General features: G+C 39.7%; 3 protein-coding genes across 7 annotated transcripts in view; all 3 read right to left on the minus strand.

The window, feature by feature from the left end:
- The window catches only part of LOC117481767 (E3 ubiquitin-protein ligase TRIM69-like), a 3,493-nt gene extending 919 nt beyond the window's left edge, over positions 1-2,574 (minus strand). The window contains exons 1-2 of one of the 3 annotated variants that reach the window (XM_034129661.1): positions 1,004-2,574; positions 395-400 (exon numbers count right to left, since the gene is read on the minus strand). In XM_034129661.1, the coding sequence (XP_033985552.1) occupies positions 395-400; positions 1,004-2,574 (1,577 nt within the window). The remainder of the gene's footprint in view (positions 1-394; positions 401-1,003) is intronic. The other 2 variants (XM_034129660.1, XM_034129659.1) reach the window with 2 other exon arrangements.
- Positions 1-16,640, minus strand: part of LOC117481770 (E3 ubiquitin-protein ligase TRIM21-like) — a 48,825-nt gene that overhangs the window by 13,162 nt on the left and 19,023 nt on the right. The window lies entirely within an intron of this gene.
- Positions 5,020-11,049, minus strand: LOC117481766 (E3 ubiquitin-protein ligase TRIM39-like). Of its 3 annotated transcripts, none has more exons than XM_034129658.1 (3): positions 10,823-10,956; positions 8,993-10,161; positions 5,020-5,550 (listed from the first exon to the last, which is right to left on the minus strand). In XM_034129658.1, the coding sequence occupies exons 2-3, from the start codon at positions 10,151-10,153 to the stop codon at positions 5,137-5,139; spliced, it is 1,575 nt and encodes a 524-aa protein (XP_033985549.1). In that variant the 5' UTR covers positions 10,154-10,161; positions 10,823-10,956; the 3' UTR covers positions 5,020-5,136. The 3 variants fall into 3 exon arrangements, with proteins under 3 accessions (XP_033985549.1, XP_033985548.1, XP_033985547.1); XM_034129657.1 differs by having other exon boundaries at positions 5,441-5,550; positions 8,575-10,161; positions 10,823-11,048; XM_034129656.1 differs by lacking the exon at positions 5,020-5,550 and having other exon boundaries at positions 7,970-10,161; positions 10,823-11,049.

Genomic DNA, 16,640 nt, shown 5'->3' on the forward strand with positions numbered 1-16,640 from the left:
CTAAAGTTGGTGTGATTTGATTGGATTGTGAGGCATGACGTGAGCCTCATCTGATTGGTCAATCCCTCAATTTCTTTTCACCAAGGGAAGCCAATTTCGGCTAGCCTCCTCTCGCAACAGAGTGCAATCTACTGTTTCACCATAACATCTAGAGGGGCGCTGTTTCACTCTTTGTAAAATACTCAATGAGAATGGGGGAGAGATGGGCCGGCAGAATATTTACCGAAACTAAACGAAGTGTTTTTATTTATTTATTAACATTATAACTACAATCCAAAACAACAGGGGAAGCCTGGCTTCCCTTGGCCTCCAGGAGAAAACGCCACTGAGTTCAAGGGATAATTCTCACCCACCTCTTGCCCTGCACTTGTATGTGCCAGTTGAGCTGGTTCTTCCACCAGCTCAACTCTGTCCCTCATCATGAACGCAGGAGGCTGGCTGTATATCTGAACTCGCGCCCTCATCATTCTCTTCATCATCTTGCATTTGTTCTAAGCTGCTGCTGCCAAAAAGGTCTGTCAATTTGCGACATTTATATGCATCATTTATATGCATTACTTGCGAGTTTATCAGTGGATGTTTGCTGGAACTGTTTGTAAACAGCGTGTTACCTGACGGACACACACAGCGTGACTCCGGTCAGGTAGAGACCGGTCTCCAGTCAGCACCGCTGCAGACTCGCTGTTTGAGGGCTTGATAACCCACTCCCCCTCCACACCGCTCCACACTCGTTGGTTTGGAACAGCACTTAATGTGGCGGACCCTCCGCGCGAGGGCCTTCGTGTGGCCGGTCTTTTTTCTTCTTCGTGTGTGATTATTTGACAGATAAGAACCACAACTGCATTAGCGGCCGCTGTCGCCCTCTGTCGGCCGTAAGCGCAACTTAAATGATGACTTTAAAAATAAAAAAAATGTATAGGGCCGGCCGGCCGTCAACGGCCCTTGACGACCGGCCGTTCTGTGGTTCTCCAGATTCTACAGATGGCCAGTCCGCCCCTGACAGGGACTGAAGTATGGGTAGAGTTTCTCAGTGAAGGAGCAGCCAGTGAAGGAGTAGATCAGAGCTGCAGCATCTACGTCATAAAAGGAGACCAGACCCTCCTCATAATCCACAAACACCCCCACCTTCTGAGGCTGAGACTTCAGAGAGAGAAGGACTCGAGGATCATCAAGAGCTTCGTACTCATTTCCTTTTCTCAGCCATATAGTCCAGAAACCATCTTCAGGGCTCAGTGGGATGTTCTCTTTCCTCTTGATCGACTCTCTGACCACTCCTAAATCCCACTCAGTCTTTCCTTTAACTTGAACCTCAAAGTAAAATCTGCCTGAAGAGAAACTCTGCTTTCCTAAAACACAAAGACGATCAGAAAATCTCTCTGGGTTGTTTGGGAGATTCTTCTTTACATCACTATCACTCACTTGTTTTCCATCACCAGACAGGATGATATTGGGATGTGCTGTATCAGGATCAAGAGTCACATCCACTGCGTACTTCTGGACCCTCTTCAGCTCAGCTTCAATCAGCTTCTTCATCTCTTTACTGAAAGTCTCCTCCAGCTGAACCACAGCTCTCACCACAGTTCCCTCATGTGATGAATGGATGCTGACCTCTGTCCAGTCCTTGGTGGGTGGAGCAACTTTAAGGGACATGAATCTTTGGAGAAGATGGAGGTGGTCTTCAGAGTGTGTGACCTGCTCCACCTCAGAGCTTCTCTTTTCCAGCTCAGAGATTTCCTGTTCCAGCTCTTTGATGAAATCTTCCGCCTGGTTTTCTGTAGTTTTCTGCTTCTCTTTGATCGTGTTGATGAGATTGGCCTGGCCTCTCTCAACAGACTCCTTCAGAGCAGTGAAGACCTGAACTCCTTCTGCTACCTCTCTGTCTGCTTCCTCCTTACTGAGGTCCACTGAGTGTTTGATCTCCTCAATCTTCAGTTGTCTCTTCTGGATCATCTGCTGAATTTCTGTCTCAAGCTCAGCCTTCTCCCCTTCATATCCTTCTTTCAGAGGAACCACATCATGCATCTTGTGGTCTGAAACATGGCAGAGCATACAAACAAATGTCTTGTCGGTCTTACAGAACAGCTCCAGAGGTTTATCGTGCTTCGGACACATCCTGTCTTCCAGGTTCTCCACAGGGTCGATCAGCTGATGTCTTTTCAGGCTTGAAGCTGTCAGATGAGGCTCCAGGTGAGTCTCACAGTAGGAGGTCAGACACACCAGGCAGGACTTCAGGGCCTTCAGTTTGGTTTCAGTGCAGACGTCACAGGGAACTTCTCCTGCTTTGAAGACTTGTTGCTCTGAGCTGCTGCTGCTGCTGCTGGCTTTCTGTTGAGCCGACTGTCTGAACTGAGCAGCCATCTCAGAGAACAAAGTGTTGACTCTCAACGCTGGTCTTGTGGTAAAAGCCTCTTTACACATGGGACACTGGTACTGGTCACTTTTATCCCAGTGTTCAGTGATGCAGGTTTTGCAGAAGTTGTGTCCACATGGTATAGTGACTGGATCAGTGAACACATCCAGACAGATGGAGCACAGAAACCCATCTTCAGATGGTACATAGTTTGCAGCAGCCATATCTACGCCTGTAGTGTGGAAGGAGGAACATTTTATTTAAAAAACAGACAGAAAAAGAGAGAAGTGGGATTGATAATGGCCAGAGTCATTTACATTTTAATATATGCTGTTTTGACTTGCACTAAGCAAAGCTTGAGCAACCGTTAACATTCAAGACATAATAGGTTCAAGATAGCTACCATGGCAAAACAGTAATGGATGTTTCCTTATCCTGTTGTTTAGACCACGGCTGGGCGATATGGAGAATATAAAACATCACAAAATGTTTCACCCAACATCTCTAACGATATTGTAGTTTGACTATTTGTGCACAAAATATTTACACAATAACATTTTTGATGGATAATCAGAAAAAGCAAATGGTTTGAACAGTTTGGAAGTTTAAGAAAGTTACATCACTTTACTGTAATGCAGCCTTTAAATCCAGGAAATTACACTCATGCAGTTTTACTACTTCGGAAAGATCTGATACTATATCTAGTCTAATATCCAGATGATGATATAATATTGATAACTACATTAGCCCTAGTGTAGACCAATTTATATTAAACAATAAGACTGATAACAAAGCTCTCAGTACTTTGTGACACACCTATTTGCTTCACATTTTAAACCTCAAACTGGTTCTTTGGTGGTAAGCTTTTAATATGACACACCTCTACAAAAAAGAGTAAGCAGTATGTAGGAAGTAATCAGTAAACAGTAATAATGGCAGGAAACCAGGAATGAGGATAAACTCCTAACCGCAGAGATTCAGTTACAGGTGTTACGGGCTGTGTTTCTGCAGGGCCGCGAAATAGCTGTGAGTTTATCGTAATATTTGCAGAATTATAAATATATAAAAATATGTTTTCATAATATTTTTTTTAAATTTTCGCACCTATAACAGTCATATTATTTCATCCAAAACATAAAAAATAAATCGAAATTGGTTTCTTTTAGCGGCAGAATCCGTGTATGGTTCGTTCTTTGGTTTTTCCGTTTCAAAACCGAATAGGAAATCTAAAAACCGGTGTCATTTTTTTGTTCGAATAGTTTACGGGTAATCCAGTGAATGCTGTAGCCTAGTTAAACTTCCAACAGAAAATAGTTGAAAATGGCTTTCATGATGTTCCGAGGGATTCGGCGGCTCAGCCTAAGGTCTCAGCCTCGTACAAGAAAGTTACCGGTGCGCCAAGTAGGAAGTGGAGCACACAGGAGACAACAGTTTCATTGCAGACTCTTATGTTTATGTGGGGAAATGGCAGTGCATACATTATTTGAGATATATTTCGAACTCAAACTTCATTTTAAGGACATTTCGGCCAGGGGTGTAGAGCTATTTGTTTAAGCACCGGATTGGCAAAACAGGAGAGTCTGCCTTGATCCATGAATTCATGTCCGTGACATTCACAGTATCTGTTTCCCACAGCTGTTTTATAGAAGGAAAACCTCCTTCACTTCATGAAATGGCTGCAGCGTCAGGAGGCAGCGGGACGTGTAACTCAGCAGCCTCTGAGAAGTGCAGCACCAGCGCGTAAAGAGCTGTGCCCTTTTACGCACCGCCTTCACTGTGTTTACCTTCATTAGAACAGTTTAAGAGTGACTGCAGGCTTCTACGTTTTAACCACACACACCTCTACACACACACACACACACACACACACCTCTACATAGGGATGGGTATCGATAAGGTTTTAACGGTACTACTACTTTTATCGATACCGCTTATCGATCCGGTCTTTTAACGGTACTTTTATCGGTTCTTTTGGAGAAAAAAAAAAGGTAAACTAACTAAACAAATTGTGAACAAAACTAACATTGCTTTTTATTTCAATTAAATAAATAATATTTCACATCAAAAGAAACAACAATGTTTAAACAAATCGTATTAAATAAACTGATGACAGAACTGTAAACAGAATAGCTGAAACTTTAACAAAATAAATAGCTCAGTTACCTCTAATCATTAACCCATGTTTGTATCATTGAGTTAGCTCCGTGTGTTGCTGCTAGCATACATAACACCTGACGTGGAAACGTTACTCGTGGATGGGGCTACAGAGCTAGAAAGACAGTCAAAAACTGTGCATTTCTCCGTTGCTAAATGTTTAGACAAATTGCTCGTGTTACCGCCCTTACATGCTTAACTCTTATTGAACTATTGGCAACGAGCATTGTCCACATCGAGACGGGTAAAGTTTAGCCACACCTCGGAGCACGTTCTCTCCGCCACCTCCTCCGTGTGTGTGTGTTGCTGCATGTAGTAGGGCTGTGCGATTATGGCAAAAATCATAATCACGATTATTTGGGTCAATAATTGATATCACGATTATTTTGACGATTATTCATTGACCATTTATTAAACTTTAAAACAAATAATATTTTACCAATAAACAAGGTTGGAGCGCACTTCCAAAACCATACTAAACATATATTAATATGATAAATAAAAATAAATTAGACCAAAATAAATTAAATCAAATATGTTCCAGTGCACTGTCACAACCTACTGACAACTCCTTAACATATAGCCAACATGGCCACCATGGCAAATGCTGGTAGGGCTGCTCATGTCATCTCTTAAAGATTTTTTGCAAGAAAAACCAGCCTGTTTACATGGTCTGGTTTCAGAGACGAGCGCAGGCAGGTGACAATATTGCCACCTGTACTGAAGACCCTCTCTGAAGAGGAACTTGTGGCTGGGATGCACAGATACTTCCTTGCCAGGATGGAGAGCCGTGGGTAGAACTTCCGGGATTCCCTCCACCACTTTAGTGGGTCCTCCTCAGCATCCAGTGGCACTGCCTGGAGGTAGGACTGTAGCTCAAGAGCTATGGCCTTGTCCTTTTCCAGAGCAGGTTGAGGTTCTGCAGCTTGGTCTACGGTGGCCTTGAAGAAGCTCCCCAGTCCCTTCTTTTTCTTCTTTGGTGCAGCTGCAGCAGCATCCTCCGTGTCATCTGCAGGCACCGCTGCCGTCTCAAGAGGGGCGTTCTCCTTGGAGTATGATAAAGAAAACAAGAATGACATGTTTAATCAGACTAAATGTTTATGGGTATTAACATTTATACCTAGAATTACATTATAACACTTTGACTTTGTTGATATAAATATTCGACCTACGCATGCGCGAGACAGAAGATATCCAGTGCTAAAGCACCGCCTCTGGCGGTCATCCAGTATTCATAGAACCGTAGTTACATACGTAACTATCGTTTAACCTCTTTCGCCAAGGCAAGATCAATCTAGTATTTGAATATACTAATATACAATGTAAAGTAAAATAAGAACATTTTAGATATGTGACTACTTTGACATGTTTCTGTTATTTAGTTTACCCTCATTGATGCCCATTATATTTATTGCAGGACTGGTGTATTATTTAGCATTAGTTTGATTTAGATGTACAAAATAAAACTGGAAACTGATTGTATTTCTCACAGGAGGACCTTATTGTGAGTTAATTCTACATTTAAAATTGCAGGGAACTTCATTTGAGTTTTGTTTTTTTAAGAAATAAACTCAAATAAGGAAAATGGATGCCGTTTGAAGTTAAAATATTAAACTAATTTCATACGAATACAAATCCTGATGCATCAGATTCATACATTTATGAAGGATATCAATTTATTGTTCTAATCTTGACAAATATCATTGACTTGTTATCCTTATATTATCATACCTTGAGTTGTTGGTATTGTTAAACCCCTTATACTTATGGGGATGAAATTACCTATGATGAGTATAGTTGATTTTTGACATTTCACCCATCCCTCGATAGAGCTGAGGTCAAATAATTATAAACCAGGAGATTTTAAATAAATGAAACTGCATTTTTCATTCTATTTGTAGTTGTCAAAGATAGCTATTTATTATTTAAATGCAGTGACTTCCTCTCTGTATATAGTAGTGTTCATAGGTAGTGGCAGAGTCCATCCTTCCTGAGCTGGATTCATTTAAACCAAATTAATGTATCATGAAATACAACTTAACGTTTAAACCAGACTTATCTGTGTAGTGTTGGATGCTCAAGTCACTGCTCACTCAGGTCTGTCGTTCAACAAAAAGTTTATTTTACAGGTTTTTTTATTTTACAAACTGTAAAGTCAAACAGAGCCTAGGCTTTAAAAAACAGATTACAAGTAGCCGAAAAATAATATATATGGATACATATCAATAATAAAATAGCTTGATTTTAATCAGAAATTAAATCATTAGAGCTACAAATATGTTTCATTTAAATACAAATCACCAATTAATAGGGATAGACAACAGGTGTGTAATGATCGCAGTCCTGCCTCCTCTGGCAAGCTGGGTGCAATCACCCTAATTACAGAGCCCAGTGCTGCATACTAGAGAAGGATTTTAAATAGTTGCTGTGTGCGATACTGTAGACAGAAGCGTGTAGACGGGAGGCATTTCTACCGAGTCAGGACAGGCAGCCGGTAAGCTCACATCCATCATGCTGTGAGAGCTCCGCAGAGCCGCTAGTGCATGTTCTGTTAAATTGTTTGCGTGTGTTCCACGTGTTTGTTAGAACTCTGCGCAGCATCGTTTATATGTGTGGTTTCAATGTGGTTAATTGTGCGGCACATTCAGAGCTTGGACGCGCTGTTTATTTATCTTAGAAAAGTAGACATTTTGATTTACTAAAAACCTTCTAATACAATCCTGTTAATTTATTCCACTGAAGTATCATGCTAAAAAGGGGAGGAAATAATCTTTCTTGTTAAAATAATTCATTTAATTTAGTAGAAGCGTTAATAGTGAAGTCTTTAATTCATTGAATACCTCTGTTAAAGGAGGAAAGAAGCTTTCTTGTTTAGAAATGTCTTGTTATAAAGAATTCATTTGATTTTAAAAGCATTGATAGTGAAGTCTTGTTTAATTTCATTGAATACCTCTGTTAAAGGAGGAATAATAGTTTCTTGTTTAAAAATAAATTTGATTTGTTAACATTTCCAGTAAAAAGTCAAGTTAAAAGAATCTGCTTTATTTACATGATTTATGTAATAAACTTACAAATTCTAAAATGTTCTCTTGTTTTCAAAGGTTTTTCACCTGCTTAAAGCTGCATAAAGTGCTTCATAAAGTGAACTTCTAATTACAAATAAAAAGTATTGAAAAGAAGCTGTGTCACTGGAGTGAAATCAGTAGACGCCTCATCGCTTTCAAGTGGGGAATATACACAAAAAGCCCAGGAAACTTGACACAAACACATATTCACAGATGTCTTGGATTCAAGTTCCCAGTAATTAACCTGTTAAGCCCTGAGCCTGTTTTTCAGGTCTCAGTCTCGAAAATGACATTCCCAGAACAAATGTCCATATCTTCCCTTCTAAAAGGGTTAAATTAATAATCTTTGTTCTCAAAGTAATGATAAACCTGTGAGTCAGAATCAATATAGATGTTTTTTATTTTAAAGAAAATTCAGATTGAACATAGTAAACTGTAAATTATAGTGTCCGTCCAAAAAATTCTTTTTACTTCTAGTGAAAACTACCTTTTTACACAAAGTAGAAAATGCTGCTGGCATGTATTCTACAAATGTAGTCCAACTTTTGATGCTGATAACAATTGAATACTCTATTCTGTTGACACTAAAAGCATGTCATATCCCTTATACCTAATAAAGGCCCTGTTACATTAGAAAAGTAAGCATTTTTTTTGGCTGCACAACAAATAGAAAACAATTTCGTCATACTGAAGGGAACATATTTCATGGTTTCAGAAACAGTGATTCCTTCTGGAAGTTAAAAATACTGTTTGTTGCTTCATCAGATGTTTAAATAGATATTCTCCACGAAGATGAATGCAGCAATTTACAATGTTGACTTGTGTAAATCAATTTGCCAGAATAAACAGATTCTGTAGAAAATAAGATGGAAGCTATATAGTTTTGACACAAATATGTTTGTTTGTTAACTTGAATGGAAATAAATCAATATAGGATAAGTGATTAGTTTACTCTGACAGGAGAGATGATCAAAGGTGAAGAGTTTTCACCATCATCAATACTACCTGGGTTGAAGAGTGGGTAGAGTTTCTCAGTGAAGGAGCAGCCAGTAAAGGAGTAGATGAGAGCTGCAGCATCTACGTCATAAAAGGAGACAAGACCCTCCTCATAATCCACAAACACCCCCACCTTCTGAGGCTGAGACTTCAAAGAGAGAAGGACTATCGGAGAATCAAGAGCTTTGTACTCATTTCCATTTCTCAGCCATATAGTCCAGTTACCCCACTGAGGGCCCATTGAGATCACTCTCTTCCTGTTGATCGACTCTCGGACCACTCCTAAAGTCCATATGGTCTTTCCTTTAACTTGAACCTCAAAGTAAAATCTGCCTGAAGAGAAACTCTGCTTTCCTAAAACACAAAGATGATTAGAAAATCTCTCTGGGTTGTCTGGGAGATTCTTCTTCACATCACCATGACTCACTTGTTTTCCACCACCAGACAGGATGAGATTGGGATGTGCTGTATCAGGATCAGGAGTCACATCCACTGCGTACTTCTGGACCCTCTTCAGTTCACCTTCAATCAGCTTCTTCATCTCTTTACTGAAAGTCTCCTCCAGCTGAAGCACAGCTCTCACCACAGTTCCCTCATGTGATGAATGGATGCTGACCTCTGTCCAGTCCTTGGTGGGTGGAGCAACTTTAAGGGACATGAATCTTTGGAGAAGATCGAGGTGGTCTTCAGAGTCTGTGACCTGCTCCACCTCAGAGCTTCTCTTCTTCAGCTCAGAGATTTCCTGTTCCAGCTCTTTGATTAAATCTTCCGCTTGGTTTTCTGTAGTTTTCTGCTTCTCTTTGATCGTGTTGATGAGATTGGCCTGGCCTCTCTCAACAGACTCCTTCAGAGCAGTGAAGACCTGAACTCCTTCTGCTACCTCTCTGTCTGCTTCCTCCTTACTGAGGTCCACTGAGTGTTTGATCTCCTCAACCTTCAGTTGTCTCTTCTGGATCATCTGCTGAATTTCTGTCTCAAGCTCAGCCTTCTCCCCTTCATATCCTTCTTTCAGAGGAACCACATCATGCATCTTGTGGTCTGAAACATGGCAGAGCATGCAGACACATGTCTGGTCGGTCTTACAGAACAGCTCCAGAGGTTTATCGTGCTTCGGACACATCCTGTCTTCCAGGTTCTCCACAGGGTCGATCAGCTGATGTCTTTTCAGGCTTGAAGCTGTCAGATGAGGCTCCAGGTGAGTCTCACAGTAAGAGGTCAGACACACCAGGCAGGACTTCAGGGCCTTCAGTTTGGTTTCAGTGCAGACGTCACAGGGAACTTCTCCTGGTTTGAAGACTTGTTGCTTTGAGCTGCTGCTGCTGCTGCTGCTGCTGGCTTTCTGTTGAGCCGACTGTCTGAACTGAGCGACCATCTCGGAGATGAAAGTGTTAACCCTCAAATCTGGTCTTGTATTAAAAGCCTCTTTACACATAGGACACTGGCACCTGTCACTTATATCCCAGTGTTCAGTGATGCAGTCTTTACAGAAGTTGTGTCCACATGATGTTGTGACTGGATCAGTGAACACATCCAGACAGATGGAGCACAGAAACCGATCTTCAGATGGTACATAGTTTGCAGCAGCCATATCTACACCTGTAGTGTGGAAGGAAAAACATTTTCTTTAAAATATAGTTACAGAAAAAGAAAGAAGTGGTATTGATATTGGAAAGTCATTTACAATTTAATATATGCTGTTTCTACTTGCACTAAGCCAAGCTTGAGCAACCGTTAACATTCAAGACATAATAAGTTTAAGATAGGTACCATGGCAAAACGGTAATGAATGTTTCCTTATCCTGTTGTTTAGACTACGGCTGGGCGATATGGAGAATATAAAACATCACAAAATGTTTCCCCCAACATCTCTAACGATATTGTAGATTGACTATTTGGGCACAACATTTTTACACAATAACATTTTTGATAAATAATCAGGAAAAAGCAAATGGTTTGAACAGTTTGGTAGTTTAAGAAAGTTACATCACTTTACTGTAATGCAGCCTTTAAAACCAGGAAATTACACTTATGCAATTTTACTACTTTGGGAAATCTGACACTATATCTAGTCTAATATCCAGATGATGATATAATATTAATAATGGCAGGAAACCAGGAATGAGGATAAACTCCTAACCGCAGAGATTCAGTTACAAGTTAGTTAAATCCAGAGGGCTGAACCGTAGGCCTGAGGACAAACAACACCATACTTATATCATATTTAGTTGAAAGTGTAAATATAATCAGATGTACTCACCAGTGTTTGACAGAGACTCTGCTGTGTTGTTGAGAAAGACCTGATGAACTCAGTTTGTATTTTCTTTAGACAGAAACAGAGACTAGTCTCGACTGCAGTGTGGCTGCCTCTCTGACTAACTTAACTTTCATTTCCTGAGTGTCACGTGTAAGCTCTCCTCTTTCCACTGTAGCTCCTCCTCTCACTGCAGCTGGTTGTGTTCCCTCCCTCTGATTCACACAGGTGTTGTGAAATACCAGCGACTCTTCAGGTTAAAATGGAGCAAAGGTGGTGCTAACAGTGGGGAGGAGTGAGATGTGTGAAAATGTTTTTCTTTATTATGTTGAAACGGTCTCAGCTATACTTTAACCAGAACAGTTTATTTAATTGGAACCTATCCTCATTGATACCATAGCTATGGCAGGACTGGTGTATTATTTAGCATGAATTTGTATCTAGATGTATGTAATAAAACTGTGTTTATAAAAAGAGGATCACATTGTGAGTTAATTCTACTTCAAACAGTGCAGGGAACTTTATTTAAAGGATTTTTTAAAAGAAATTAACTCTTGAAATTAGTTGAGAAACTGGCAAAGAGTAGCTGGGGTCTCTTTGTTGAGTTTTCTTCTTAGGTTGTTTATATTTGATGTCCTTGTATAAGTGATTATCCTCACAGGAAGGTGTGTTGACTCATGTATTTGTTTGCATTTTGAGTAAGAAGTAACTTTTGTCTCATCATGTCTCAGTCTCCATCTAGTGGTCGTTCTGTGTGATGACATCAGTTAGTTGTGAACATGGAGGCCTGTTGTTGCTGCAGGGAGTAGTGGAGAAGAGGAAGGCTGTCAGATCTCAAGACATTTTCAGAATTACAATTATTTATGCTTTTCTGTACTTACAAACCAATCATTCTCGGATTACATATACATATAACATAACATATAAAGTTCAAGTTATAATTGTTGCCAGTCTTGTTACCTGCCAGAAGAAACACTGCAGTAGAGGAAGTAAAGTGGAAATGCACTTCTGCTCCTAGTTTTAATTTGTGATTATAACTTCAATTCAAACAGTTTTATATGTATTTGATTTTAAGACTTTTTATTACATATTTGTTATCGTGTAGTATTGTTTGAATGTAGTAACTTTTATCTTTTATATACTTTTTATTATAATATTTCCTCGGGTTAGGATAGGGTTAGGGTTACCAAAAAAAATTGCAAAACGAAGAGTACTAACAGTATAATGGTAAAGAATTAATGCAAATATTTATATCTAACAATAAAAAAAACAAGGCAAAAGCAAAGGATAACGGACTAATTTATCACATCACATAATTGTATCAGTGTCTTTTGTTTGAAGCGCTTCGGGATTTGTCTTGGCAGATGAGAAGCGCTATATAAATTGAATTTATTATTATTATTATTATCAAGTTGCTTTATTGTTATGGGTCTGGCCATCAGCTGTAAAGAGGAAACGGCTCCTAAAAACTGCAGGAAAGGAGAACAGGTTTTATTGAAAGGCATTTTATTGTCATTATTATTATTTGAGCACCAGGAAAAGCGCTATGTAAATGTAATGTATTATTGTATGCAGCACTTGTTATTTATTTTATTGAGTTTTTAATAATAGTTTTGAACGCCACTTGTTTGCTGATAGCTTTTAGCAATGAGCTTTGTAATGTTTTGGTTCTCCTTGGACCGAACTTCTTTAAATGTTTGATTATATTAAAGGACAGGATATATCTCCGTGAACTACCAGGTTACCAACACAATGCGTCCCCCAGCTCTCTGGTTATCAGCAGAGTGATTAGTGATGAAAGAGGTGTCACATGACCCGGTGTTAGGGCTTAGAGCGTGGCACTAGGAGGTCCAGCAGCATAAGGTCCAACTTAACTGAGACCAGTAGCTCTGAACAATCATGGCCAGTAGGAACAAGGAACCAGGTACGTTTGGGAGAAATGCCTTTACAGAAAGAGGATGAAATACAGGTGGATAACAGCTGTTCTAACTCCTCCTGTGTGCTTAAGTTCACAGGTTTTAAGTGTCGCCAAAACATGATAATATTTGTCCAAATCTCCTCCTGTTATCTGAAGACTTTGTCTGTTTTAGCGGCTGTTAATAACTCTCTCTCTCTCTGTCTTTGTTTTCATTTCAGTTGATGCCGATGAGATTAAGAAGCTAGGAAAGAGATTTAAGAAACTCGACCTAGATAACTCCGGCTCCCTGAGTGTGGAGGAGTTCATGTCCTTACCAGAGCTCCAGCAGAACCCCCTCGTGCAGCGAGTCATTGACATATTCGACACCGATGGAAACGGAGAAGTCGACTTTAAAGGTAAATTAATCATGAAACTGTTTCCCTACTCCCTCTGATATTCCCTTTGTTTTTAAAATGAATATGTGTTAACAGTATCCTTTTGTTTTAAAGATACAGTCTGTCTGCTCCTGACTGTCCTCTGATTGAAATGCAATGCAATGGGCTGGCAAATGCACAACATCTGGCACGAGAAGTCTGACATTTGCCAATTTAAGAGCATTATTAAGTGCTTTACCATTAAGTTATTAATCAGTTAGAGGTGGGTGCATTTTCTGTAGCACTTGGTGTAAAACCTTTGCAAGACATGCCCTCTATCCTTGATTATGTCATTGTTTACACAATAGTACTGGCATATGATTTGATTGGCTGACGCTTCCGGAGAGTCCTTGAAAAGTTGAACATTGCTCAACTTTTGAAGCGAGCAACGCGCGCAACGCGCGCAAAGCGAAGCGACGGAGCCACAAAGCAGTTCAGCAAAGCGTGACGTCACCCCATTCAAAGTGAATGGGCAGAAGCGTTGAAGCTTCAACGCACGCTGCCGTGTGGACGGGCCGTCAGGCTGAGCCGCCGAATCCCTCGGAAAATCATAAAAGCCATTTTCAACTGTTTTCTGGTGGAAGTTTAACACTTTCTGAAAAAAACATTATGATAAAAATGTTTTATATATTTATAATTCTGCAAATATTACGATAAACTCACAGCTATTTCGCGGCCCGGCAGTAACACAACCTGCATAGTCTGAGTCTGTTCTCAGATAAACAAATGTAACCCCTTCTTTTTTTTTAACCAGAATGTTTTCTCTACTGTGTTTACACTTTCTTTCCATGTATATGGGTATGTGAAGCTGCATCTTATTTCCACTGTTGATCCTTTTACTGTACAGATCTCAGTAAAAGTGTAAGTCACTCTGACCTTGAACCACTGAAACACAGAGCACATCAGGAACCACAATCAAAGTGATTAACTTAAAGTGCACCTGTCATGCAAAATGCACTTTTGTACGTCTTTTATACATGAATATGTGTCCCCGGTGTTCCAGGGAACTCACCAAGTGTCAGAAAACACAACCCTCTCTATTTTCCTCCATACCCAAATCTCTAAAAAAGGGGCTGCAACGGATCTGATAAAAACTGATCCAGATTTGAACAATTCAATGACGTCACAGAAGTGGCGCTACGGCTATTGGGCCAACTCCACCAATCAGGAGGAGAAAGTCACGGCCATTGCCGGTCGAAAGCGCTGGAGACGCTGTAGTACATATGCCAGGCCAGTAGATGGTGCTGTTCTCACAGAATCAGCCCTTGCTAAAACAGGGGTAAAACAGTGCAAATTGAGCGAAATGAGGCATGGCTAAAATGCATGTTCAGTTTGGTATTTTGAAAAATAAAAAGTATAAATATGCCTTATATAGGTATGGTCCTACACTATATTATTATAATATAGCATGATAGGTCCACTTTAAGTTAATAATTAGTTAGACACAGTGCATAAAACTACAAATGTGTTTATGGGGTTAATCATGTAACCAGAACAAGCTTCAAGATCTCCAATTATCAGCAGACATTATTATAAAAATGTTTCTGTACATGAATCTATCTACTAGAGCTTAACTGAAAATAAGAATTATATCACATGTATCATAGTTCAGTTTAAAAAATGTAAGACATATACAGCATAAACATTTCACACACAAGATAAGAGCCTGTTAATTCCTTTTAAGGCAGTTTATATCTGCTGCAAATACTAATGTATGACTTTGTTGTTTCTGAATTAAACCGGGTAGAACAGAAGTCCAAACACAAGGTGTTAACATGCCAGCATGAACATTACAAGATTAGGAATACTATTAATTGCACAAGTCAGTGCTTTTATTTTCTTGTTTCCTCTCTGTTCGCTCTGTGGTCAGGTTGCTGCCGAGTTAAGTGTGAAAAATAAAAATAAATGCAGAACACTGAGGTGTGAGCAGCTTCTGTCTGATATACAGATCAGAAAGATAAGAAGGCTGCTTTGAACTCAGAGGGAGGGAATATAACACTGAGGTCAGAGAGGAGAGAAGAAACTAGCGGGGGGTGTTGCAGATGTGTGAGCGATAAGAGTTGAGTCAATATGTAATAACTTCTAAGAGAATATACCTCTAAATAACTTTAAATATATATTTATAAAAACGGAGCTGGTGATTCTTTAAGTCGGCAAAATGTTTTCACAGAGAGAGAATGGAACCGTTATGCATGCACTATATTCCAATGTTCACGCTTGTAAAAGTGATAAGCAAACTGATATTTGATGCAAATGATTGGAGCAAAGGACAGTGGCAACGCACAACAAGATCTTCAGAAAATCCATCAAAGAAATTGTAACGTCTCTGAGTTTCGACAATTCTACACAAATACATTTAAAATGTTTCTGGTAGGTTTGCCTTTTACACAAATCTATCCCACTTATTCAAACATGTGAACTGAGAGCAGGAAGACAACTAATCCACTCCAGTTAAACTCATAGCTGCTCCTCTCATCTGTGAGACTATAAAACTTGTCAGATTAAATAATGTTCACAGGAGCTTTACAGAATCATTACATCAATACACTTTTTATACTTAATGAAGGAGGAACGATGTGTTTCAAGATGCCTTTCCTCTCTCACCAATGAGCAGAACACGGATATCAGGCTGGTTAACATACACATTTACTTCCTGTTTAGACTATTAATATGCATGATGAGCAAAACCCAAGTAAACACCCACTAAACAATAAAGTGTTGTTTTACAAAGTGTACACGTAAGAAGACAGTTCTGTTAAAAAAAACATTTCACTGCCAATATACCACAAACACCAGAAAAGAGCATTCAAATGAAGAAGAGAAAAACCGTTCATCTCTATGAGCACTGAGGACGTCACACAGCCTGCCGGTGTAGTGAAGGAACAGGAAGGCATTAACCTGAGAAACCATGAGGCAGTCTTACTGAAGAGGATGAAGAGCACAGTATTCATTATAAGAGAGAATGGAAAATGCCATATCTTTCTTTGGTTTGTTTCTTTTCTGTTCTCTCTGCTGTCAGGTTGCTTCTGTTTGCAGAGAAATGCAGAACACTAAGAAGTGAGAAACTCACATGCCTGTAAGTGTCAACCCAACATGAAACACACACACATCACACTCATAATCACACTATAGTTAAAGAACGCCTTTGCTGTGTTTATACTACTGACTTCTGAAAATAAGCTTGACAAATAATTATGTTCTCTCTGCAGTCAGGTTGCTTCTGTTTGCAGAGAGATGCAGAAAACTGAGAAGTGAGAAACTCACATGCCTGTAAGTGTCAACCCAACATGAAACACACACATCACACACATAATCACACTATAGTTAAAGAACGCCTTTGCTGTGTTTACTGACTTCTGAAAAGAAGCATGAAAAATAATTATGTTCTCTCTGCGATCAGGTTGCTTCGATTTGCAAAGAAATGCAGAACACTAAGTCTTTAAATACTGTCCGTTGCCTGTACGTGACAACCCAGCATGAACTGTCACGGTGA

This window comes from Trematomus bernacchii, unplaced genomic scaffold, assembly GCF_902827165.1.
Source record: "Trematomus bernacchii unplaced genomic scaffold, fTreBer1.1, whole genome shotgun sequence".
Lineage (NCBI taxonomy): Eukaryota > Metazoa > Chordata > Actinopteri > Perciformes > Nototheniidae > Trematomus > Trematomus bernacchii.